General features: G+C 44.9%; 1 protein-coding gene across 1 annotated transcript; it reads right to left on the bottom strand.

The window, feature by feature from the left end:
• Positions 1-26,879, bottom strand: SLC39A9 (solute carrier family 39 member 9). The gene is made up of 8 exons (XM_040332114.1): positions 26,699-26,879; positions 17,163-17,285; positions 8,592-8,700; positions 3,132-3,317; positions 2,984-3,052; positions 2,803-2,888; positions 1,373-1,507; positions 1-1,227 (listed from the first exon to the last, which is right to left on the bottom strand). Exons 2-8 carry the CDS (start codon positions 17,256-17,258, stop codon positions 997-999), a joined length of 912 nt encoding a protein of 303 aa, XP_040188048.1. The 5' UTR covers positions 17,259-17,285; positions 26,699-26,879; the 3' UTR covers positions 1-996.

Here is a 26,879-nt window from a genome sequence, read left to right as displayed (position 1 = left end):
TCTTGTTAGATTTTGAATTTTTTTTGTTCAGCTTACATAGCTTCATTTTATTTAGCAAATTAGCTTGTCACATCAGAGAGAGAAGGAGCTTGTTCACAGCACAGTCCCAGCGCTCCATGTGCCTTTCTCCATGTGTGTATGCATGAGGTTTTTAATGCGTTTTTATCCTTTTTACTTGCTGCTCTCACATCCTAAACACTCAGATACAAGAAAAAAAAAAAAAAAAGAATGTTAGGCCAGGTAATTACGCAGGACAGCATCAGTCCGATTACAGATGAGCTTTACCCCCTAACACAAGCTTAAAAAGACGAGGGTATATATAAATCCTTCACAAGTAAGCCTGAATATTTATAAAATTGGATTGAATTTGCACATTCTTGCACATGCGTAGTTGCGATTTAAAGTTGTAAAAGTAAAAACCTGTGGCTTGTTATGGTTAGTTATAGATTGAGGCCATATATCTCATGTCCGGTTGTACACATGTGGATATAAATCTAGTAAGCGCCAATGATTGTACCCTAAAAACTACTGGCATGGGGTTTTATAAAGCTTTTCTTTATCTGGCCACCAACATAACTGCTTTGCAACTTCAGGAATCCCCTAGCAGACAACAGGAGAGTGTAACTGTGTGGTCACAAATAGGCATCACAGTACTCTAAAGAACAGAAAAAAAAAAAATAGGAGGCGACAGACAAACATTATACCATTTCCCCAAAGTCACCGCGGTCATTCATTAATTGAACGGGTGGCATTTTACACATAGCCAGCGAAAACAATGATTAAAAAACACATTTATGTACAGGTTGAAAGTCTGGGTGAAGTCACTGAATTGTAAGACAATTAAAATCACCCCAGCGGCATAATCCAGTTCTATTAAAGTCACTTCCGACTACACAAATGCTAAGTATAAGAGAAATCAGGAGCCCCACTACAATGTCCCTGGACCTGTCCAGTGTGAATTGCTTTTCAAAACAGATTTGGAAATTCTCCGGTGTTTCAGTGCTGATGTCCAACAGATAAAATGAGAGGTATTAAACATCCGATGACCAAGGCCAGCACCTCTATACGGGTCAGTCCTTTAGCAGCGCCCGAGTCTGGTTTGTGGCTGTGTCCCATTCCGCCTACTTCGGGAAGTACGTGGACTGTGGCTACATAGAGGAATGTCCCAGCAGAGAAAAGCATTGCAACACCAGTGGCATTGACCTCCGACAAGGCCTCTTTGCTGCTCTGTGAGAGAAGACAAAAATAAAGAAAAAATATTAGATCCACAAAAGAGAGTAATACAGTTCTAAGATGTCACGTCCTGACACACACCGAATAACCACCAACCACAGGAATCAATAGAAACATTTGTAAATATTATTTGAATTACCTTGCTCAATCCCAGATATGTCAGCATTGAAAGGACAGGGGCTGCAAGAGCAAATACAAGTAAATGCTTCCGGATGCGGTTACGCTCCAGTCCTGCGTGCATGAGGAACGAAACTAAGCCGAATGCTGCTGGAGCCTGCAAAGAAACATAGCAATACATTGCTTAATACTTACAGCTGAACTCCAGATTCCTTCAGAAAAGACAGTCTGTTAGCTGGATTCAGGTAGGGCGGCGTATTTTTGAGCCAGCGTAGCAATCGTATTTACACTACGCCGCCGTAAGTCAGAGAGGCAAGTGCTGTATTCACAAAGCACTTGCCTCCTAAGTTACGGCGGCGTAGCGTAAATGGGCCGGCGTAAGCGCTCCTAATTCAGATTGTGAAGAGGTGGGCATGTTTTATGTAAATAAACCATGACCCGACGTGATTGACGTTTTTAACTAACGGCGCATGCGCCGTCCGTGGACATATCCCAGTGTGCATTGCTCCAAAGTACGCCGCAAGGACTTAATGGTTTCGACGTGAACGTAAATTACATCCAGCCCCATTCACGGACGACTTACACACACAACGTAAACAAACACAAACAACGCATTCTAGGCGTAAATCAGCGTTCACGCCCCTAGCGGCCGGCGGAACTAGACAGCTAAGATACGACGGCGCAGGCTGTTGTATCTTAGCTACATTTAAGTGTATCTCAAATTTGAGAATACACTTAAATGTACGACGGCTTAGATTCTGAGTTACGACGGCGTATGGAGTTAATGACACATTGGAAGACTTTACCTGCATTATTTTTTAAGATGCAGGGTCCCGGGTGGGCTGCGCACAGATCGCGCAGGGTCCAGGCGTGGGCAGTTTAGCCCCCCTTTGACAGGCTGTCCACATCTGACATTCTCCCATCCTTGGTTCTGACATCTAAACCACTTTCCCCCATCCGCCACCTCTGCATGCATCTCCTTCCTTCCACAAACATTATTCACCTCCCCCAAATCTTGCATCTCACCTACCCGGCCCGTCTCTAGTACCTCCCCAGCAGTGTAGGAGGTGCCACCTCTCTTTCACGGGGAGATCATTGGTTGGCATCAGTGCACCCAGACACGGGTGGGGATCACAGTGCAGCTTACCACGTGATGCCCCATGCCACACCGCACATGCACCTCCCGTGTCCCCACCTGTGAGTGCAGGGCAAACGGGGACCTGTGAGAGCCGCAGAGAGGATAGCGGTCCTTGTAAACACAGAAGGCTTCTTTCTAAACACGGCTTGGTTTTGTGCACTGCCATATAGATATGTATGAGTAAGGACAGCACACTGGAGGCTTGTCAGACATCTAAGCTTACGTCTAGCGACTACTTTTCATGTAGTTGCGATTTGAGTTTACATGACTCTCAAACAAGACACAACTAATTAAGAACATTATAAAGCTTGTACCTTGTGCAACATGATGGCGACAAACACGATCAGCTGAACACTGGTCTGAGAAGTAGAAGCTGCAGCTCCAAGAGCAACGCCATCAGCTAGAATTCAGAGGAAAATATATTTTATTAATGGGCCACAAAACTGTGCAAGTTTTCCTATTAAATGTAACTAGTGCCATGGAAGTGCCACTCACCTGCAGCATGCACCACTAGGCCCAGAGTTGTGGTGATTTTGGAACTGGCTGCTCTTGCTGCCTCTGGATCTAAAGAATAATAACAAGTCATTTTAATATCTAGAAATAAAACTGTAGTTTGTGGTCGTCCCCATCCTATAATGCATACCTTCTGTAGAGTGCATGTGAGAGCTGCCAATCTGATCCACCAGCAGCATAAATACAAAGCCAAGTACCAATGAGACTCCAATGTAAGCATGCAAGTTAGAGTGATCATGGACATGGGCCTCCAAGACCTCCGCTCCAGTCTCCGTTTCCTTCACTTTCTGGATTTCTCCAATTTCATGATGCTTTGCTAAAGAAGAAGAAAATCATGAAAATTCATTCTTTAAAAAGGTGCCAATATACACGGCTAATGGTGGGCAAAGCTAAAAGGTCTTACTACAATCAATACAATACATTGCCTCAACAGGTTTACATGCATATTGTAGCCTAAAGACATCAGAGAACCTCTGTTTGATTCTAACAGCTACATTACATCTATTAGTAGCAGAAAACCAGCGCTGTTCTTATAAAAAACGGAAGCAGATCAGGCAGATTACACTCTCTAGATTGAGTTTTGCATTTGTTTATACTATTTATGCGCATTGGGGTGCCATTAAGTATGAAAGAAAATGCACAGTAATGCAAATAAACAGCACCTTAACATGCAGAATTGAACGCAAGTTACTGCAATAGGAGTATATACAGTGCACATGTGTGGAAACTACTCAATAGTGTAATCAAGTGTCCTCTGATGAAGCCACGTGTTCGTGACGTAACGCTTAGGGAGTGACGGAGGCAATCGTGGACCGGAAGTGACGTAGGAGGGCACTTGTCCCAGTTCCCTTAAGGCTAGGTTTAGAGGTCGACCGATATGGGTTTTTCTCTGGCCGATGCCGATATTTAGAAATCTGGGCGGCCGATGGCCGATATATGATGCCGATTTTCTCGGCCAATATTTTTATTTTTTTTGGTGGCACTGGATGGCACTAATTGGCACTGGAAGATGGCACTAGCAGAAGGCGCTTATTGGCACTGGCAGGTTGCACTGGATGGCACTGAAAGATGGTACTAGCAAATGGCACTGATTGGCAGGTGGCACTTATTGGCACTGATTGGCAGATGGCACTGGCAGGTGGCACTGATTGGCAGATGGCAGGTGGCACTAACAGGTGACACTGGCAAGTGGCACTAACAGGTGACACTGGCAAGTGCCACTAATTGGTACTGGCAGGTGGCACTAGTTAGCACTGGTTGGCATTGGCAGGTGGCACTGATGGCTTTAGTTGGCACTGGTAGGTGGCACTGGATCTCACTGGATGCTGGCACTGGCAGATGGCACTGGATGGAAGGTGGCACTAATTGGCACTGGATGGTGGCACTGGTATTGCCACTGGCAGATGGCACTGGATGGCAAGTGGCACTAACTGGCACAAAAAAAAAAAAAATGGTGTCACCCTCCTCAGTACAGAGTCAGTACTCTCCCTCCAGTATAGACACCCCCCCTGCTACAGACACCAGAGAGCGGTGTGTCTGTCCCACGACCCCGGGCCCCTCCTCCTCTGTGGGCTTAAACAGAGAGGAGGGCCGCCACGCTGGGTGTACCAAGATGGCCGCGGCTTCGGCCTAGCTCCGGATCTGTGGCACCGCTAGCGGCCATGTAAAATATCGGCCTAATTTGGATGAAAATCGGCCAAATATCGGCCTGCCGATATATCGGTCGACCTCTAGCTAGGTTAACACTAGAGAATGCAGTGGCTCACAACAGGGGTCCGGTGCGGCCCCATTCACCATTTCAGGTCCAATTTCAGCTCAAATTGTGGGCTGAATTTAGACCTGAAATGGACCAGAAGACACACAAGGCTCCTGGGGAAATTCGCATCGGCGATGTGTGAAGCGGCTCTATAGAGAGCCGGTCACAATCTCCTCACATGCGAAAATGGATGACTCGGTCACTCCCTAAGCGTTACGTCATGAACACGTGGCTTCATCAGAGTACCCTTGATTGCACAAGTCGGTTAGCAGCGCAGCACCTTTTCACTATTTTATTGTCCTCTTAGCCATCGTGCCGCGTCAATTATGTAAATCTCTTCTTCTTGTAGAGTAGTTTCCACACCTGTGCACTGTATATACATCTATTGCAGTAACGGGCATTCAATTCTGCATTTTATGTGTGGAGCAGCTCCATAGAGAGCCGGTCACAATCTCCTGACATGCAAATTGGACGCGGAAACACCCTCATCCAATTCGCAACAGTGTGAACACAGCCTTACTCATTGTGGTGTTTTTAACGTTTTTTTTTTAAACGGAAAATATGTAGAAGAATACGTAATCGGTCTAAACTGAGGAAAAAAAAATATTTTTTTATACATTTTTGGGGGATATTTATTACAGCAAAAAATATAATTTTTTTTCAAAATTGTCGCTCTATTTTTGTTTATAGCACAAAACTAAAAACCGCATGAGGTCATCAAATGCCACCAAAAGAACGCTCTATTTGTGGGGGGAAAAAAAGGACGCAAATTTAGTTTGGGAGCCACGTCGCACGACCGCGCAATTGTCAGTTAAAGCGACGCAGTGCCAAATCGCAAAAAGTGCTCTGGTCTTTGGGCAGCAATATGGTCCAGGGCTGAAGTGGTTAAATTAAAGCACCTAAATGTACCAAGAGTGTGGGACTTCATAAGCACTATGTTTACAAATGCCCATGTTTTAAATAGCAAGATTGTATTACATTATTGATGAACCAACACACTAGTGATTTATGCCGTTTATCCAGATTGCATATTGATATTAATGATAGGTTTGTTTATTTCTTAACTTATTGCACAAGTCAGTTAGCAGCGCAGCACCCTCTATTATATTGTCTATTTATTGTGGGAACACACTTTGTGTTTGCAGCAGTGTTATAATATATTTAATTTATTTATCGTATTTAATCGGCGTATAACGCACACTTTTTCCCCCTTAAAATCAGGGGACTATCGTGGGTGCGCGTTATACGCCGATCCGCGCTGTCTCTGAGCGCCGCCGCCGACATATACCAAGCGCAGTACACTCGGGTCCGCTCGCGGTCACGCCCTGTGCCGCCTCCTAGCCTTTATGCGAGAGGAGCCGAGCGTGGCCGAGTGTACTGCGCTCGGTATATGTCGGCGGCGGCGCTCGGAGACAGCGTGGGAGAAGCGGGAGGACGGATCAACCTGATTGGGCAATTGAAACCGGCACTCAATCCCGGGATTGTTTGAATGACAGCGCGGGCATTCAAACTGTAAGTAATTATTTTTTTTCCCTGAAATTTCTCTTCTAGACTTGGGGTGCGCGCTATACCCAGATAAATACGGTAATCTAAATTGTATTTATTTATTGATTTACACACATATATTCACTGGTAGAGCAGGAGTTCACATTGGAATAAATTACAGTGGCTGAGTGGTCAGCACTTCCACCTAGCAGCACTAGGGTTGCCAGTTCAAATCTCAGCCAGGGCACTACCTGCCTGAAGTTTGCATGTTCTCCCTGTGCAAGTTTCCTCCGGGTACTCCAGTTTCCTCCCACACCCAGACATGCTGGTAGGTTAATTGGCTCCTGTCTAAATTGGTCCTAGTCTGTGTATGTATGAATGAATGTGAGTTAGGGACCTTAGGATTGTAAGCTTCTTGAGGGCAAGGACCGATGTGAATGTACAATATATATTTGTAAAGCCCTGCGTAAATTCATGGCTATATAAAGTACCTGTAATAAATAATTGAATAAAACCAATACCAAAAATGTCCTAGTCCTAGAACCAATGAGAATGTTTCGCTACTTTCCTGAGGACCTATTTATGTAGCACTATAAAGGTTTCTATAGTCTTAAAGTAAACTTGTCGCAAACCTAATCAATTATAACTTTGAATGAAAATAGAATGTCAAAACAATCAGTAGATCCAGAGATATACAGTATATACAGACGTAAGGCCACGTTTATATTGAGCTGGAAAAGGCAGAATATAAAAGGTCCAATCTGCATGTTCATTATGTAAGAGGAGTCGGAATACAATAACACGGCAGGGAGGATTCCTCCGTCTGCCTTACTTGTGTGGATGGGGGTACCCATTCAGGCTTTTTTTTTGATCAGCCTGCTCACTAATGGAAAAACAAAAAAACAAAAAAGGGATTTGTGTATAGACAGTCTTTACCTTGAAAGCGAGACGTCTACCCAATATTTGCACCTTACTGAATTCCGATCAAAAAACACTTTTGGACATTTGCATTGTAAATGTAAAGTATTTATTGGCGTATAACACTCACTTTTTCACCCTGCAAATCTGTTGCAAATAGTGAGTGCGTGTTATATGCCGATACTGCAATTTGGCTGCCTCAGAGAGAACGGGCGGGTGCCGTCATATTACATACAGCGAGAATATCCTTTTTACTCAGGGGCCTCCGATATAGGAAGTCCCGTCTCCTGGGCCGGAATTGGACTATCATGGAAGCCGGTCCAGGAGGTGGGACTTTGCATTAAAGAAGCCACCAAGTAAACAGGAGTTTCTCGCTGTATGTAATCTGACGGCGCTCATCCCGCCCCCCTCCCTGTCCCCAGCAGTAATCTAAGGTGAGATGGGCATTGATCAGGCTGCATGTGGGCATTGATCAAGCTGCAATAATGGGCAATTGTGAGGCTGCAGATAGGCATTGATGGGCAATGGCGAGGCTGCAGCTAGGCATTGATGGGCACTGACCCTTATTTTGCTTCAACGATCTTCATTCAAAATGTATTTTTTTTTCCTGAAACTTCCCTCTTAGGGGGAGGTTCACCCTAAAACAATTATATACCATTACATCCAGCATACTTCCGACATCTACAGTAAGCTGTTTTTTTTTTTTTTCCGTATATACCGTTTTATTGTTATTTTCCCCCCGGCTTCCGGGTTCTGGCTCCCACGGGAGTGGGCGTACCTATCCAGAGGTTAGATGATTGACGTCTGGTGAAAAACTTCCCCTGGCGCATAAGGCGCGTCACCAGTTTTCCATAAGTAGCCGACCTGCGAGTCGGCTCTATACGGCGCCCGCGCCCGCCGTGTAGAGCTGACTGCGCAGGCACCATATAGTTTGGTTACTTACGGAAAACTTGTGACGCGCCTTATGCGCCAGGGGAAGTTTTTCATCAGACGTCAATCATCTAACCTCTGAATAGGAACGCCCAATCCTGCGGGAGCCAGAACCCGGAAGCCAGGGGGAAAATAACAATAAAACGGTATATACGGAAAAAAAAAAAAAACAGCTTACTGTAGATGTCGGAAGTATGCTGGATGTAATGGTATATAATTGTTTTAGGGTGAACCTCCCCCTAAGAGGGAAGTTTCAGGAAAAAAAAATACATTTTGAATGACACAAAACCTCTATGTCCTATACCCAATAGGGTACTCTTTACAATGAATGGATAATAAATAGTAGCTTGGATTCAGCAGGGGCCCCAGACAGAAGGAAAGACTTGGAGAACCCTGCGACATTCCACCCCAAATGGAGGCACTTGATTTGGAGGACTCTACACCTTAAAACGTGGTTCGAAAGGACAATCCATGGGAAATGATGTGAAATCGCACACTTACCTTCTAGTGCTTCTTCATAGAGCGCATGGACACCTTCTGGGATAATCACCGCCAATGCCGTTCCACAGAGCAGACCTGCGCCCAGCACCGTCACCAACTTTAAACGTTCCTGCATGGGCACATGGCAAAGATGGAGATGAAATTAACTGTTAAAATATTTAGTAAACAGAACGTTATAAAATGAAGCTTTTGGAAGACACAACATCTGCAGTTTAACCACTTCATTACTGGACACTTAAACCCCCTTCGTGCCCAGACCAATTTACAGCTTTCAGCGCAAATTATATTTTCATAATTTTTTTCCCCACAAATAGAGATTTCTTTTGATTGTATTTGATCATCTCTGCAATTTATTTTTTTGCACTATAAACAAAAAAAAACACAATATTTTTTACTTTGTTATAATAATATCCCAATGTTTTAAAAAATATTTTTTTCCTCAGTTTAGGCCGATACGTATTCTTTTACAGATCTCAAAAAAATAAATAAAAATAAAAATAAGCGTATATTGATTGGTTTGCACAAAAGTTATAGCGCCTACAAAATAGGGAATAGATTTATGATTTTTATTTTTTATTTTTTACTAGCAATGGCGGCGATCTGCGATTTTTTTGTCAGACCTGCGATATTGCGGCGGACATATCGGACACTTTTGACACAATTCACATTTATACAGTGATCAGTGCTATAAAAATGCACCGATTACTGTATAAATGTGAGTGGCAGGGAACGGGTTAACACTAGGGCGTGAGGAAGGGGTTAAATGTATTCCCTGGGTGTGATTCTTACTGTGGGGGAAGGGGACTGACTGGGGAAGGTGACCGATGCTGTGTCCCCATTTACAAAGGACACAGCATCGGCCTCCTCTCTCCATGACAGGACGTGGGGCTCTGTGTTTAAGTGGGATATTTATTATAGCAATTTTTTATTATTTTTTTTTTTATAGTGCAAAAGATAAAAACCGCAGAGGTGATCAAATACCACCAAAAGAAAGCTCAATTTGTGGGTACAACTACACATGACCACACAATTGTCAGTTAAAGCAAGGCAGTGCCGTATCGCACAAAAAAAGGCTGGCCATTGAGGGGGCAAATCCTTCCGGGGCTGAAATGGTTAAAAAGGTTCTTCGCTGAAAAGTTTAAAAGTCAGCAGCTACAAATACTGAAGCTGTTGACTTTTAATACGGACACTTAACAGTCCAGTGGTCAGCACCATGATCACCTGAACCGTTTCTTCGGGTTCCCTAGCGCCGACATGTTTACAGTGGGCAGCCGGCTGCGATTACTTGTGGCGTCACAGCTGGCTGCTCCATGCGCAAGCCGAGTTTTGTGAAATGTCCCCACAGCCTTCTGGGACTTATTACGTGTCCCAGAGGTTTGCGGGAGTGGGGAGGGAGGAGACCTTCCGGTGGATCGCCGCAGCGATCCGACCAGAAGTGGGAGCGGGTACCTGTCAAAACCAGGTACCAACTCCCCCCCCCCTCCAATAAAGAAGGGGGGAGGCATAAAGTGGAACTTTCCCTTTAGGGTAAGCTTGCACACAAGTAGTGTGGACAGCAAGCTTTTGTTGAACCCCTTCAAGTACTATTCAGCTTCAGTTTGGGAAGGGCAAAACAAAAATCTTAAGTGCTGTCTGTCACTGCCAGCTGCTAGCAGGCTTTAGTGCTACTTGAAGCTTGTAAGCCTGCTAAGCAGCTTGTTTAAAGTGACAGTCTGCATTCCCATTAAATTCTGTTTAACATTCTAAAACTGGAACTGAATTTTCATAAAGGCTTCAACAAAGCAGACTGGAGTTTGCCAAAAGCTTTACTAAATCTTTGAAAAAGCTTGCTGTACACACTGTTTTTTTTATAGAAGCTGAAGCCTAAGTGAACCAGGCTGAAAATGACTGGTCAGTATAATCCCAGGGCAAAATTCTCTTATTACCACTTTGAAGGGTAGGTAAACCCCAATAATGAACATATTTGTTCCTTTTTTAAACATAACTACGGAAGTGTTTTGTGACCCATGATAAATGCTTCGTGACCCCTGCTCAGGTTAACAAGGTCTGATGAATTGGATGTTGCCGACTAGTGATGGTGCAGGCCAGGGTTGGACTGGGACAAAGATTTGGCCCTGGACTTCATCCAGACCGGCCCACTTTAATTTTGCAAACACGCACAAAAAACATTATTTCATCAGTGACCATGACCAGCAGTGGCAGTACATAAATTAATTCATGCTTGTGCCCTCCTTTATTGCAGAAATACTACAGGAGAGGGTCAGAGACTGCAAAACGTACTACAGGCAAGGGTCAGAGACTGCAGACACAGTACAGGAGAGGGTCAGAGACTGCAAAACGTACTACAGGCGAGGGTCAGAGACTGCAGAAACAGTACAGGAGAGGGTCAGAGACTGCAAAACATACTACAGGCAAGGGTCAGAGACTGCAAAACGTACTACAGGCGAGGGTCAGAGACTGCAAAACGTACTACAGGCGAGGGTCAGAGACTGCAAAACATACTACAGGCAAGGGTCAGAGACTGCAAAACATACTACAGGAGAGGGTCAGAGAGTGTGCGGACATAATTGGGCTGAAATTGCACCCAGGTGACGTGTGCATTGCACAGATCGCACAACGTGTTCCTGTGTTTTTCACTTTGCTGCACTAACTTGGCTGGAAGGGGGGCATTAGTTTGGGCACCTGGAGCATTTGTGCACATCACTTGTGAGGTGCCAAGGTCCACCCCCTCTGTGGCAGACAGTATCTTTTTGATTTGAGGGGGGAAGGAGAGGATATGTGCTAAGGGGGGGTGGATTTCATATACAAGCCCCCTTGCAGCACAAGTCCTAAAGTGCCCCCTAAAACATATCCTCTCCCCCCAAATCACTCAAAGTGAACTGTAGGCTTGTTCTCCCCACCTCTGGAAAACTTACTTTGCAGTTGTTCAGGCATTTTCAGACGAGCAGCTTTGACTCGGCAGCATGGTGAGCCTCCTCCTCCTCTGTGCACACAGGAAATATCACAGAGCAGGAGAAGGAGGGGGCGGGCTCAGTTCTCTCCACTGCACTCTGCAGTCTGCAATGTGTGTGTATCAGGGCCAGGCAGCCGGGGACTGCGGGGAGAGATGTCGGCTGACTCGGCTCTCTCTGCAGTAAAAAGTGTAGCTTGTAGCAGCGTGCAGGAACGAAAATAGCCCGCACAAGCTGCGGCTCAGCAAGCCCTCTACAGTACTGATAAGCAGCGGTCAGCAGAGTGCAGAGACTCGGAGCTGTGACTGAAAATCGGCCCACTGATGGATCAGCCCACCGGGAATCTCCCGGTCCTCCCGATGGCCAGTCCATCCCTGGTGCAGGCTGGGGAAAGGTTGGTCCAGATTCAAGACACTCTGCAGAAATAGGAAGAGATAGCACAGCTGCCGCACACATCTCCCGAGATCAGTGTGATCAGATGAATTCCCTTCTGCAGGAGGGGTGCTTTTTCTTTTGGTTTCCTATACCAGTGTTCCTCAACTCCATTCCTCAAGGCGCCCCAACAGGTCATGTTTTCAGGCTTGCCATTATTTTGCACAGGTCATTTGATTAGTTTCACTCCCTTAGTAATTACCACAGCCATTTCATCTGGGGGAAATCCTGAAAACATGACCTGTTGGGGCGCCTTGAGGACTGGAGTTAAGAAACACTGTCCTCTACCATAGAGGTGATCGGGTCTCTAAATTGCCTCTATGGTCAGCTGGCAGAAGTGTCGGCTGGTCGCTCAGGTCTCCCAGTGGGACGGTAGAGCCTGAGAAAGCTGCGGGAGGCAGGAGGGGAGTCCCCTTCCAATCCAGTGGCTAGTCACTAGGATAGCTTTGATAAGAAAGCTGACCATAGGCTCTAAAAAAAAAAAAAAAAACAATACAAGGATGATGCCTTGAGCTGCAGGCATCATTCCACTAGAACCACTTGAAGTCCAGCAACAGGTACGTCACTGGTCCTCAAGTGGTTAAAATAATGTGCACGGACACAAAGGATAACATTGAGCTGCTTCTACAGGCAAAACACAAAACTCCTGTAAAAGCAACGATTTTTTAGGCCAGGTTGCATGGACCATAATAGTTGTTTCAGCTGTGCACAAGCATTTATACATGCAAACTGACTAATGTTTAGGTCTCATTTGATATGGGAGCCTGCTGCTGGGTGAAAAGGCTGACAACTGACAGAACACTAAAAAGTTACATATGTTTTAAGGGGGAGGGGGAACCATTAGGGGGCATCCTGTTAGTCAGAAGCTCTGGGCAGGAGTTCAGTTACCGTATTTATCGGCATATACCGCGCACTTTTTTGCCCTTAAAATTTAGGGCAAAATTGTGGGTGCGCGATATACACCGATACTCGCTTTCCGCACTGTGTTTGAACCACTGCGCCGACATATACCAAGCGCAGTACACTAGGGTATACTCGGGCAGGCTCGGCTCCGCTCGCGGTCACGTCCTGTGCGTCCTGTACGTCCTTTACGCGAGAGGAGCCGAGCCTGTCCGAGTATACCCGAGTGTACTGCGCTCGGTATATGTCGGCGGAGTGGTTCAAACACAGCGCGGGAAGTGGGGATTCGACTCGGAGACAGTGCGGGAGGACACCACGATGGCCGCAGAAGGACGCCGGACCGGACAAGGCCGCCGATGGATGCCCTTGCAAGACACCAAAACTGTAAGTATAAAACATTTTTTTTCCAGGAATTTCAGGGCTACATTAGGGGTGCGCGCTATACGCCGGAGCGCGTAATAGGGCGATAAATACAGTCGTTCCAAGACAAGCAACTGTTTTTTTTTTTATGCTATGGACTTGCTGTACAAAGCCATTTAGGTTTGGGTACTGCCTTGTTGAATAGAAATGCTGGACAAACCTTCTGGGGCTGGTCCTAGGAGTCCCCGTCTGTAGCATGGTTTACTGCAGTTACAAACATCAGAGCCTTTTTCCTCCCTTACATCGATATATTTATTTTATATTGCGAATACAAGTGTCCAGTATTACTAAAGTCCACTATGATTTATGTACATATACTGCAGCTTAGAACTGCAAAATCATCGGCTTAAAATAAATATCAGAGCCGGCTGTGGAGTCCAATAAACTATTCCCTGCGTCTGTCTGACCTATTAAATTGTCTTGGTGTAAAGTCAGCAAATTCTGCTGAATCAGACAGCGCTAAATCCTAGACTCCTGTTTTATCACAATCAAATACCTATGATGCAGAATCTTTACGTGTCGGAAGTAGATGGATTAAAGCCTATTATTCTATAAAATTAGTTAGTATTTCATGCACTGTAAAAAGGTATAAATCTCTAGAAGAAAATACAGCCCATAACGCAATGGTTCATTGGCTGCCATTCACAGAACAAACTAAATACACAAATCACTTGCAGATCTGTACAATGGGATAGTCAGAACACGCGCCAAGATCTTGAAGTCTAGACATTTACATTTCCCATTTTCTGCACAATCTAAACAAATTAGTCACACCCTTATCTACAATAGTCAGTATCACTCCAATTTCAAGCCAGTTTGTTTCTGCAGCAGTTTCCTTGCCCAGTACTTGCTGGAATAATTGTCACTACATTTTATATAATGATATTTGTATCTAGGAACAGCCAGAGGTGGTGAAGATAATTAGGAAGCTGTGAAATATATTGAGGTTTATTAATAACAATTATATTTTCCGAGTTGGTAGCCAGGAAGAAGCAAAATTTATTATTTTGATGGCCAAAGGTCAGTTGTTACTAAATAGATTTAGTAAGGCTACTTTCATACCGATGCAAATTGTAGTGGCAGGAATCAGATTCCTGCTGCGGCTCTGAGCGGCTAGGTGCGGCCATCAGCCGACGTTCACTATGACAGGTCGCTGGCGGTCGCAGCCATTTGCTGTTGTCTGCATAGCCAGCAATAACCTGCGGTGATCACTACTGGGGACACACACACACACACACACACACACACACACACATACATAGGGGTAGATTCACGTAGAATGGCGCAACTTTGTGCGGGCGTAACGTATCTTATTTACGTTACGCCTCCGCAACTTTTACAGGCAAGTGCCGTATTCTCAAAAAAAAAGTTGAGGCGGCGTAGCGTAAATAGGCCGGCGTAAGCACGCCTAATTCAAATTGTGAAGAGGTGGGCGTGTGTTATGTAAATCAGGCTTGACCCGACGTGATTGACGTTTTTCCCCGAACGGCGCATGCGCCGTCCGTGGAATTTCCCAGTGTGCATTGCTCCAAAGTACGCCGCAAGGACGTCATTGGTTTCGACGTGAACGTAAATGACGTCCAGTCCCATTCACGGTCAACTTACGCAAACGACGTAACTTTTTCAAATTTTGACGCGGGAACGACGGCCATAATTAACATTGGTACGCCGCACTTACACCACCATATAGCAGGGGTAACTATACGCCGGGAAAAGCCCAACGTAAACAGCGTAACTGTACTGCGTCGGCCGGGCGTACGTTCGTGAATTTGCGTATCTATCTGATTTACATATTTCGACGCCCCTAGCGGCCAGCGTAAATATGCAGTTACGATCCGACGGCGTAAGAGACTTACGCCTGTCGGATCTAATAGATATCTATGCGTAACTGATTCTAAGAATCAGGCGCATAGATACGACCGGCCGGACTCAGAGATACGACTGAGAATCTGGCCCATAGTGCGTCCAGCAGTGATCACCGCAGGAAATCGATGGCTGTGCTTATAGTTGCAAATAGCCACGGCTGCCGGTGACTTGTCATATAGCGAAGGCAGGCTGGCCGGAACATTTAGCCACTCCGATTCCTGCCGCTACAATTCGCACCGTCCTAAATGACCCGTGTGAACGTACCCTAACCGTTCCAAAAACCGAAACATTGAGGATAGAGCAGTTTCTTTGGTTTTTAACCGCTTGCCGACCAGGCGGCAGGTCGGCTGCGCAAAATCACGTAATATTACGTGATTTCGCATTTCAGCCACTAGGGGCGCATGCTCCCTGCTCGCGCCCGGCGGCGCGATCACCGCCGGGCACCCGCGATCGTTTGTTACAGAGCGAGAACCGTTCAGGAACTACAATTCCCATCATGCCTAGTCATGTCTGTGAATTTCAGAGTTTTGCAATGCCTCATGGGATGTGTAGTTCCGCAACAGCTGGAGGGCCGTAGTTTGAGGATCCCTGGTGTAAACACACAGCTCCCAGTCCTGTCAGGGGGAGAAATGACTGTTCGTCTGTTCATACAATGTATGAACAGCGATTTGTCATTTCTCCTAGTCAGTCCACCCCCCCGCCTTCAGTTAGAACACACCCAGGGAACATAAAAACCCTAGTGTTAACCCCTTCCCTGCCAGTGGCATTGTTACAGTAATCAATGCATTTTTATAGCACTGGTCGCTATAAAAATGGCAATGGTCCCAAAAATGTGTCCAAAGTGTCCGCCATAATGTCGCAGTACCGATAAAAATTTTAAAATCAAAGCAGTACTTACTGTTTTAGAGAGCGATCTTCTCCGCCGCTTCCGGGTATGAGCTGCGGGACGGGGCGTTCCTATTTGATTGACAGTCTTTCGACAGGCTTCCGACGGTCGCATCTGTCGCGTCACGATGCGACCGTCGGAAGCCTGTCAATCAAATAGGAACGCCCAGTCCCGAAGACCATACCCGGAAGCGGCGGAGATCGCTCTCTAAAACGGTAAGTACTGCTTCGTTTTTAAAAAAACTACCCGATTCCCCTAGACAAAATGAGCATCAATCTAATGTTAAAACATTTTTTTCGGGTGAACTCCCACTTTAATAAAAATGCCATAAAAAAACTATCCCCTATTTTGTAGACGCTAAAACTTTTGCGCAAACCAAACGCTTATTGTGATTTTTTTTTACGTAAAATATGTACAAGATAATGTATCGGCTTGAACTGAGGAAAAAAATAATTTTTTTATAGATTTTTGGGGGATATTTATTATAGCAAAAAAGTTAAAAATATACTTTTTTTTTTTTTTTAAATTGTCGCTCTATTTTTGTTTATAGCGCAAAAAAATAAAACCGCAGAGGTGATCAAATACCACCAAAAGAAAGCTCTATTTGAGGGGGGGGGGAAAGGACGCCAATTTTGTTTGGGAGCCACGTCGCACGACCGCGCAATTGTCAGTTAAAGCGACGCAGTGCCAAATCGCAAAAAGTGGCCCGGTCATTGACCAGCAAAATGGTCCGGGGCTAAAGTGGTTAAACACATTTTTAAAACTTTTTTTTTTTTTTATTATTATTTCTTCATTTGCTTGCTGATACCGTTCTTAGTGGACACTAGTGCCTTTATTATGCCTTTGTCTTGCAGGTTATTTTTTTTACAACTACTTTAAGCTAACAAAGCTCCATTGTTTTTAAAAGTCACTGGCTGCTCCGATTTCAGGCCATACAATAACTAGGATCAGCCTGCAAAGTGAAGCTAAACAACAAAAACAATGCCAGTCATTTATCGTTTCATAAGCCCAAAAGTGGCCGAGGATTCACATCCTGCTCGGAGGGTTAAAGGTTGTTTGAACTATGAGGTGGAAATTTAGTGAAGCAACTCGGAGAAAGAAAACAGTTTTCCATACCTCAGAGAAATTGACTGCGAGGGGAATTATTCCCGACACGTAGCATCCCACCAGCATAGCCAGGGATAACAGGCTGATAGAACTGAAGTCATCCATGGCCACTCCGCTCCTTCAAGGTCCAATCTGCAACACAAAACAAACACAAACCATCATATAGTCTAAGAAAAATACCATTACTTGCAGCTTTGGTGGTTAGACTAGCAGGAAGGGATTTTTAACAGATGCAATTATAGAGGAAGGCTTTTTATTTTATTTTAGTTATTTAACTGTTCTTAATACCCTCTACCTTATAGAATGGGGCTTAACCACTATATAGGACACCTTTCTGTACAACCAATAACTAGGGTTGTCCCGATACCACTGTTTTAGGACTGAGTACAAGTACCGATACTTTTTTATGTACTCGCCGATACCGAATACCGATACTTTTTTTTAAATGTGTCCCAAATGCAGCCATGTCCTTCCCACAAATGCAGCCATGTCCTTCCCACAAATGCAGCCATGTCCTCCCCACATATATGCAGCCATGTCCCCCCCCACATATATGCAGCCATGTCCCCCCCCACATATTGGCAGCCATGTCCCCCCCCACATATATGCAGCCATGTCCCCCCCCACATATTGGCAGCCATGTCCCCCCCCACATATTGGCAGCCATGTCCCCCCCCACATATTGGCAGCCATGTCCCCCCCCACATATTGGCAGCCATGTCCCCCCCCACATATTGGCAGCCATGTCCCCCCCCACATATTGGCAGCCATGTCCCCCCCCACATATTGCAGCCATGTCCCCCTACATATATGCAGCCATGTCCCCCTACATTTATGCAGCCATGTCCCCCTACATTTATGCAGCCATGTCCCCCTACATTTATGCAGCCATGTCCCCCTACATTTATGCAGCCATGTCCCCCCACATATATGCAGCCATGTCCCCCTACATATATGCAGCCATGTCCCCCTACATATATGCAGCCATGTCCCCCTACATATATGCAGCCATGTCCCCCTACATATATGCAGCCATGTCCCCCTACATATATGCAGCCATGTCCCCCTACATATATGCAGCCATGTCCCCCTACATATATGCAGCCATGTCCTCCTACATATATGCAGCCATGTCCCCCTTACCTAATGATGATGCCGCCGCCGCGTTAATCACTGTGCGGCGAACATTACAGGCAGCTTTCGTTTGAATAGCTGTTTTCCCCGCCACACCGTGTAAAGGACACTACCCCTTGCTCGGGATTGGACAGATCCGTCCAAGGGGGAGTGTCTATACACGGCGCGGCGGGCAAAACAGCTATTCAAACTAAATGTGCCTGTAATGTTCGCCGCACGGTGATTAACGCGGCAGCGGCGGATTTGTGATATACGGCGGCGGGGGGAGGGGGGGCAAGTACTCCCGCAAATACTCGGTATCGGTCCCGATACCGATACTGGTATCGGGACAACCCTACCAATAACCCTGTCCTTCCTCCTTTTACAGCCTATGTCCCACTACATATGGCAGTCTATAGAAATGACCATATAGAAATTATACAATAAATTATATTATTTCCAATAAAAAAAAAAAATAGATTAGTTCATACCTTTCACCTTTTCCACAGTTTTCTTTGTTTAACCACTTAAGGACCGCCTCCTGCACATATACGTCGGCAGAATGGCACGGCTGGGCACAAGCACGTACCTGTACGTCCTCTTTAAGTGCCCAGCCGTGGGTCGCGGGCGCGCACCCGGTCCGAAGCTCCGTGACCGCGGGACCCGATCCTGGAGTCCCGCGATCGGTCCCCAGAGCTGAAGAACGAGGAGAGCTGTGTGTAAAGACAGCTTCCCCGTTCTTCACTGTGGCGCCGTCATTGATCGTGTGTTCCCTGATATAGGAAAGCATGATCAGTGACGTCACACGTCCAGCCCCACCCCCCTACAATTAGAAACACATATGAGGTCGCACTTAACCCCTTCAGCGTCCCCTAGTGGTTAACTCCCAAACTGCAATTGTCATTTTCACAGTAATCAATGCATTTTTATAGCATTTTTTGCTGTGAAAATGACAATTGTCCCAAAAATTTGTCAAAATTGTCTGATGTGTCCGCTATAATGTCGCGGTCAAAAACAAAAAAAAAAGCGCTGATTGCCGCCATTGGTAGTAAAAAAAAAAAAAAATTATTAATAAAAACGCAATAAAACTATCCCCTATTTTGTAAACACTATAAATTTTGCGTAAATAAAATTGATAAACGCTTATTGCGATTTTTTTTACCAAATATAGGAAGAATACGTATCGGCCTAAACTGAGGAAAAAAATGTTTTTTTTAATATATTTTTGGGGGATATTTCATATAGCAAAAAGGAAAAAATATTGAATTTTTTTCAAAATTGTCGCTCTATTTTTGTTTATAGCTCAAAAAATAAAAATCACAGAGGTGATTAAATACCACCAAAAGAAAGCTCTATTTGTAGGAAAAAAAGAACGCCAATTTTGTTTGGGAGCCACGTCGCACGACCGCGAAATTGTCAGTTAAATCGACGCAGTGCCGAATCGCAAAAACTGGCCAGGTCCTTTACCTGCATTTTGGTCCGGGTCTTAACTGGTTAAAGAGTAACTCCACTTTTGCTGAGAAAAATAACATTCCCCTCTGGGTGATCTATGTACATTATAAGGATTTTAACCACTTAAGACCTGGATTATGCAGGTAAAGGACCTGGCCCCTTTTTGCGTTTCGGCACTGCGCCGCTTTAACTGACAATTGGGTGCGACGTGGCTTCCAAACAAAATTGGTGTTCTTTTTTTCCCCCACAAATAGAGCTTTCTTTTGGTGGTATTTGATCATCTCTGCGGTTTTTATTTTTTGCGCTAAAAACATAAATAGAGAGAGAATTAAAATAAAAAATAAAAAATGCAATATTTTGTTACTTTTTGCTATAATAAAATCCCCCCCAAAAAAAATTAAAAAAATGTTCCTCAGTTTAGGCCGATACGTATTCTTCTACATATTTGATAAAAAAAATAATGAAAAAAAATCGCAATAAGTGTTTATTGATTGGTTTGGGCAAAAGTTATAGCGTTTACAAAATAGGGGATCATTTTATGACATTTTTATTAATATATATATATATATTTTTTTTTACTAGTAATTGGTGGCGATCATTATGGTGGACACATCGGACACTTTTGACACATTTTTGGGACCATTGTCATTTTCACAGCGAAAAGTGCTATAAAAATGCACTGCTAACTGTGAAAATAGCATGGAAGGGGTTAACCACAAGGGGGCGCTAAAAGGGTTAAGTGTGTTCCATTGTGTTTTTTTTTACTGTAGGGGGCGTGGCTGGACGTGTGATATCACTGATCGTCGTTCCCTATAACAGGGAACAGACGATCAGTGACAAGCCACAGAGAAGAACGGGGAAGGTTTGTTTACACTCACCTCTCCCCGTTCCTCAGCTCTGTGACCCGATTGCAGGACACCGGCGGCGATCAGGTCCACGGGTCCAACGGGCACGGTCATGGAGCTCATGACTAGAGCAGTTCCGTGTGCTTTTTTTCTTCACAAAATGAATACACAGTGTTTTCCATGTATTCCAATGGCTCTAGTTCACACCATGCACTCAGTTTCTGCACCGGAAACTAGAGCCATTGGAATACATGGAAAACACTGTGCAAACAAATGCACACAAAACTGTACAGAACTGCGTCTGGTGTGAACTGGCCCTTAACCACTTCCCCGACGGCCGTACGACTTTATACGGCCGCAGGGTGGTTGTAATTCTCTGACTCGCTGTCTTTTTACGGCCTCCGCTCCTCCTGGCCACTGGGGGGCACGCAAACGCGCCGGGGCCCCGCGTGTGCACGCCGCATCACTGAGATGCCGATGCGCATGCCTGGCGGCCGCGATGTCCGCCAGGCACCCGCGATCGGTGGTTACAGAGACAAGGACGTGGATCCGTTTGTGTAAACACACAGATCCATGTCCTGTCAGGGAGAGAGGAGACCGATCTGTGTCTCTTGTACATAGGGACACAGATTGGTCACCTCCCCCAGTCAGTCCCCTTCCCCCACAGTTCGTAACACTAGGCAGGGTACACATTTAACCCCTCACTCACCCCTAGTGTTAACCCCTTCAATGCCAGTCACATTTATACAGTAATTAGTGCATATTTATAGCACTGATCGCAGTATTATTATTATTATACAGGATTTATATAGCGCCAACAGTTTACGCAGCGCTTTACAACATCAGAAAAGACATTATAGTTACAATACAATTTAATACAGGAATGATCAGAGGGCCCTGCTCAGTATAAATGTAAATGGTGCCAAAAATGTGTCAAAAGTGTCCGATGTGTCCGCCATAATGTCGCAGTGCCGATAAAAATCGCAGATCGCCGCCATTTCTAGTAAAAAAAAAATATATATTAAATCTGTCCCCTATTTTGTAGGCGCTATAACTTTTGCGCAAACCAGTCGCTTATTGCGATTTTTTTTTTTTTTAACCAAAAATATGTAGAATACGTATCGGCCTAGACTGAGGAAAAAAAATTATTTTTTTAAATTGAGCTATTTATTATAGCAACAAGTAAAAAATATTATTTTTTTTTCAAAATTGTCGCTCTATTTTTGTTTATAGCGCAAAAAATAAAAACCGCAGAGGTGATTAAATACCATAAAAAAAAAACTCTGTGGGGAAAAAAAGGTGACAATTTTGTTTGGGAGCCACATTGCACGACCGCGCAATTGTAATGTTAAAGCGATGCAGTGCCGAATCACAAAAAGTCCTCTGGCCAGGAAGGGGGTATATGTGCCCAGTAAGCAAGTGGTTAAAGGATAAGTTTGCCTTCAGAAACACGTTGCATGTTCCACCCATGAGATTTACAAGTTAAAAAAAAAAAAAAACCTGGTTCCCAACTTTTTTTTTTTCACCGGCTCCTATATTCAAAGCAAGTTTGTCAAGCCCTGTGATATAGCGCAGTGATCAATACTGACCAATCATGGAGCTCCCGTAGGTGTAAATGTGAGCAGTCCGGTTTGCTGGATCACCAGGGTTCACGAGTGGCAAACAAACCAGGTCGTATACATTCCAGTGGAGCACAAAAATGAAAAAATGCAATCTTGAAGGTGCCGCAGGTGGCCGCCCTGCCCTGGAAATCTCCAGTATAGGCTTACGCTGTTTACTGTCATTATCTTCAGTGTAGCAGATTTTATGTTTCCTGCAAACTGTCCTCGGATTGTGGGACTGGAAACATAAACATGGCCTCCCAGCACTCCCTACACTGCCATCGCACCAACACAAGAACACAAAATGCTAGATCAGCACAACACAACTGAGCTGCAGTAAAAAAAAAAAAAATACGGCAGACGTTTTTTTTTCTTGAAATGTATGGAAAAAATAAAATCTATTTTTCAGTATTTCAGGCTTTGCCTGCCTCACTGTTTACTCTTAGACCCCTTTCAGACTGGGGCGGGAGCTGCGGTGGCGGTATAACGCCGCTAAAAATAGTGGCGCTATACCGCCGGAATTGCCGCGGGTATCAGCCGCTAGCGGTGCGGTATTAACCCCCGCTAGCGGCCGATAAAGAGTTAATACCGCCCGCAATGCGCCTCTATAGAAAGGGGCCTCTGTGAAAGGGGCCTTAGGCCCCTTTCACATTGAGGAGTTTTTCAGGCGGTACAGCGCTAAAAATAGCGCTGCTATTCCGCCTGAAAAACTTCTGCACTGCATACTCAATTTAAAAGCCTGAGAGCTTTCACACTGAGGCGATGCGCTGGCGGGAGAGAAAAAAAATCTCCTGTCAGCAGCATCTTTGGAGCGGTGAGAGGAGCGGCATGTATACCGCTCCTTCACCGCTCCTTCCCATTGAAAACAATGGGAAACCGCGGCAATACCGCCCACAATGCGCCTCTATAGAGGCGCATTGCGGGCGGTATTAACCCTTTATCGGCCGCTAGCAGGGGTTAATACCGCACCGCTAGCGGCTGATTCCCGCGGCAATCCCGGCGGTATAGCGCCGCTATTTTTAGCGGCGTTATACCGCCACCGCGGCTCCCGCCCCAGTCTGAAAGGGGCCTTAGACCCCTTTAACACTGAAGCGTTTTTACAGCGTTTTAGCGCTAAAAAACGCCCCTCTCCATTGAAATAAATTTAAATCGCTGTAAAAACGCCTTGCCCTTTCACACTGAGGCACTGCAAAAATGCCCTAAAACGTTAGGGTCTTAGCGGTGCTTTACCAGCGTTTTCGGGCGCTGGCAGTGTGAAAGGGCTCTGAAAGCACTCTGGCTTTCACATTGGGATTGCAGATGAGGCTTCGCTCGAATAACGCCCCAGTGTGAAAGGGGCCTTAAGAGGACCTTCACCCCAACGGTAATAATTGTGCTTGGCTGCCTTCTCCTCCCCCACTTAGCAATGGAGATTTTTTTTTCTTTACTTGAAGCACATATTTTTTGCTGCAAAGCAACACATTCGCTCTTCTTGCCTCAGCGAGATTTTGTTACTGCTCCCCGCTGGCACGCAGGGCTCAGATCCCAAGAGCGCTGCAACACATTTGCACACGATAAGGAAGTACCCGGTATCTGCGCACACACAGGCTCTCCTATGATATCTTTTAAAGTGGAAGTTAACCCTCCAATTGTTTTCAGCCAAGAAAGCGACCATCTTGGCCTCTGTTTAACCGGTACCCAACTGCCTCACGTCTTTTCAAGGGGGCAGAATGACACCCCTACGCAAAACACCATATGGGGTTCCCTTTAAGAGCCGCCCGATGCCTGTGGCCGGCGATCGCCGCCAGCCGCGCGTGATCGTGTGCACGAGAGCCCTGCACGGGCTAAACCCCACAAATCCCTTGTCCCGTCAGGGGAGAGGAGACATGTAATTTGTTCCTGCTAAGTAGAAACAACGATAGGTCTCCTCCCCTAGTCAGTCATATCCCCATACAGTTAGAACACACCGAGGGAACACACATTTATCCCCTTGATCGCCCCCTATTGTGTTAACCCCTTCCCTGCCAGTGACATTTATACAGTAATCAGTGCATATTTATTACACTGATCGCTGTATAAATTTCAATGGTCCCAAAAATGTGTCAAAAGTGTCCGATCTGTCTGTCGCATTACCGCTAAAAATCGCAGATCCCCAGAATAAACTAAAAAAAAAATGCCATAAATCTTTCCCATAGTTTGCAGAAGCAATAACTTTTGCGCAAACCAATCAATATATGCTTATTGCAAATTTTACCAAAAATAATGTGGAATACATATCAACCTAAATTAATAAAGAATTTTTTTTTTTTTAATTGGGGATATTTATTAGAGCAAAAAGTACGCCCCTTCCTAACCAGTGACACCACAACGTTTCTAATTCACTCCCCGATCATCTCTCGCCTCAGCGATCCCTCCTCATTGGCTTACCTTTACATTAGGAACCCCCCCCCCTCCATTATGAAAGCTGCTGCCAGACTCATCCACCTTACCAACCATGCAATGTCTGCTACTCCTCTCTGTCAATCCCTCCACTGTCTTCTGCTCACCCAACAAATAAAATTCAAAATACTAACAACAACTTTCAAAGCCATCTACAACTTGGTTCTCACCTGCATCACTAACCTAGTCTCAAAATACCAACCTAGTCATTCTCTTCGTTCCTCCCAATACCTATCACTCGCTAGCTCCCTTGTCATCCCCTCCCATGCTCGCCTCCAGGACTTCTCCAGAGCCTCTCCTTTCCTATGGAACTCTCTACCCCAATCTGTCCAACTATCTTCTACTCTATCCACTTTTAGACGATCACCTAAAAACAACTCTCTCGGGCACCTACCAAAAACTGCACTTTTATTTTCTTCAACACCCCCCCCCCCCCCCCACACACACAGTTATTACCTTCTGTATCAGTTCACCCTCCCTTTTAGATTGCAAGTTCTGGGCCCTCTGATTCCTCCTGTATTGAAGCTGGACTGTTTGCCCTAACGTAAAGTGCTGCACAAACTGTTGGCGCTATATAACTCCTGTAAAATAATAGCATTATGTACTATTACACTACAAGCACTGACTACTGGACTATATAAAAACTGATCAAAGCACTGGCCACTATAGTGGACTGTAGGAGGACTGATGGCAGTACACATCACTATACTGGACTATAGGAGGACTGATGACAGTACACATCACTAGTGTAAAGGAAAAATAAATCTGCGCTGAAAACCCTTCAGAAATGAATAATAATGCAAAAATTACACCAAAGTAAAACATTTTTTAAAAAGTTATAAAAATGAGGTAGTGCTGCAACAAAAAAAACTGAAATCTTCAGTCAAAATACATAAATAAAAAATTAGTTGCGCTCCCACCAAAAAATAAATAATATTAAAAAAGAGTTATCATATGAACTTTTGGACTATAGAAGAACTGATGACAGTACACATCACTATACTGGGCTATAGAAGGACTGATGACAGTACTGATCACTATACTGGACTATAGAAGGATTGAGGACAGTGCACATCACTATACTGGACTATAGAAGGACTGATCACTATACTGGACTATAGAAGGATTGAGGACAGTGCACATCACTATACTGGACTATAGAAGGACTGATCACTATACTGGACTATAGAAGGACCGATGACAGTACTGATCACTATACTGGACTATAGAAGGACTGATCACTATACTGGACTATAGAAGGACTGATCACTATACTGGACTATAGAAGGACTGATCACTATACTGGACTATAGAAGGACTGATCACTATACTGGACTATAGAAGGACTGAGGACAGTACACATCACTATACTGGACTATAGAAGGACTGATCACTATACTGGACTATAGAAGGACTGAGGACAGTACACATCACTATACTGGACTATAGAAGGACTAATGACAGTACTAATCACTAGACTGGACTATAGAAAGACTGATCACTATACTGGACTATAGAAGGACTAATGACAATACTGATCACTATACTGGACTATAGAAGGACTGATCACTATACTGGACTATAGAAGGACTGAGGACAGTACACATCACTATACTGGACTATAGAAGGACTAATGACAGTACTGATCACTATTCTAAACTATAGAAGCACTGATCACTATACTGGACTATAGAAGCACTGATCACTATACTGGACTATAGAAGCACTGATCACTATACTGGACTATAGAAGGACTGATCACTATATTGGACTATAGAAGGACTGATCACTATATTGGACTATAGAAGGACTGATGACAGTACTGATCACTATTCTAAACTATAGAAGCACTGATCACTATACTGGACTATAGAAGGACTGATCACTATATTGGACTATAGAAGGACTGATGACAGTACTGATCACTATACTGGACTATAGAAGGACTGATGACAGTACTGATCACTATACTGGACTATAGAAGGACTGACCACTATACTGGACTATAGAAGGACTGATGACAGTACTGATCACTATTCTAAACTATAGAAGTACTGATCACTATACTGGACTATGACAAGGGGATAGCAGGAAGGGCGCACTGAGCGCTTCTTACATTACAGCTGTCAGTCTGTCCCCCGGCGGATGGTGTGCCCGGTACCGTCTCCCTGTGTATGATCCCCGGTGTCCCGATCAGTTACAAGGCCTCAGCAGGTAACACATAAGCATCCGGCCGTCTTGCCTCCAGCGACCCTTCTGCTGCCATGGTGTCATTCCAGGAACTTCTTCCGGGTCAC

This window comes from Rana temporaria, chromosome 13, assembly GCF_905171775.1.
Source record: "Rana temporaria chromosome 13, aRanTem1.1, whole genome shotgun sequence".
Classification (NCBI taxonomy): domain Eukaryota; kingdom Metazoa; phylum Chordata; class Amphibia; order Anura; family Ranidae; genus Rana; species Rana temporaria.
Note: the sequence above shows the minus strand (reverse complement) of the source record. Positions and strands in the feature narration are given on the sequence as shown.

What these genes read in the sequence shown, in the direction of transcription:
- SLC39A9 (XM_040332114.1), bottom strand. Translation starts at nt 17,258, where the DNA reads ATGGATGACTTCAGTTCTATCAGCCTGTTATCCCTGGCTATGCTGGTG. An exon ending in TCGCAGTCAATTTCTCTGAG is followed by an intron (nt 8,701 to 17,162) that starts GTATGGAAAACT and finishes GTGCCCATGCAG; the next exon opens with GAACGTTTAAAGTTGGTGAC. An exon ending in TCGCCATCATGTTGCACAAG is followed by an intron (nt 1,508 to 2,802) that starts GTACAAGCTTTA and finishes GTTTCTTTGCAG; the next exon opens with GCTCCAGCAGCATTCGGCTT.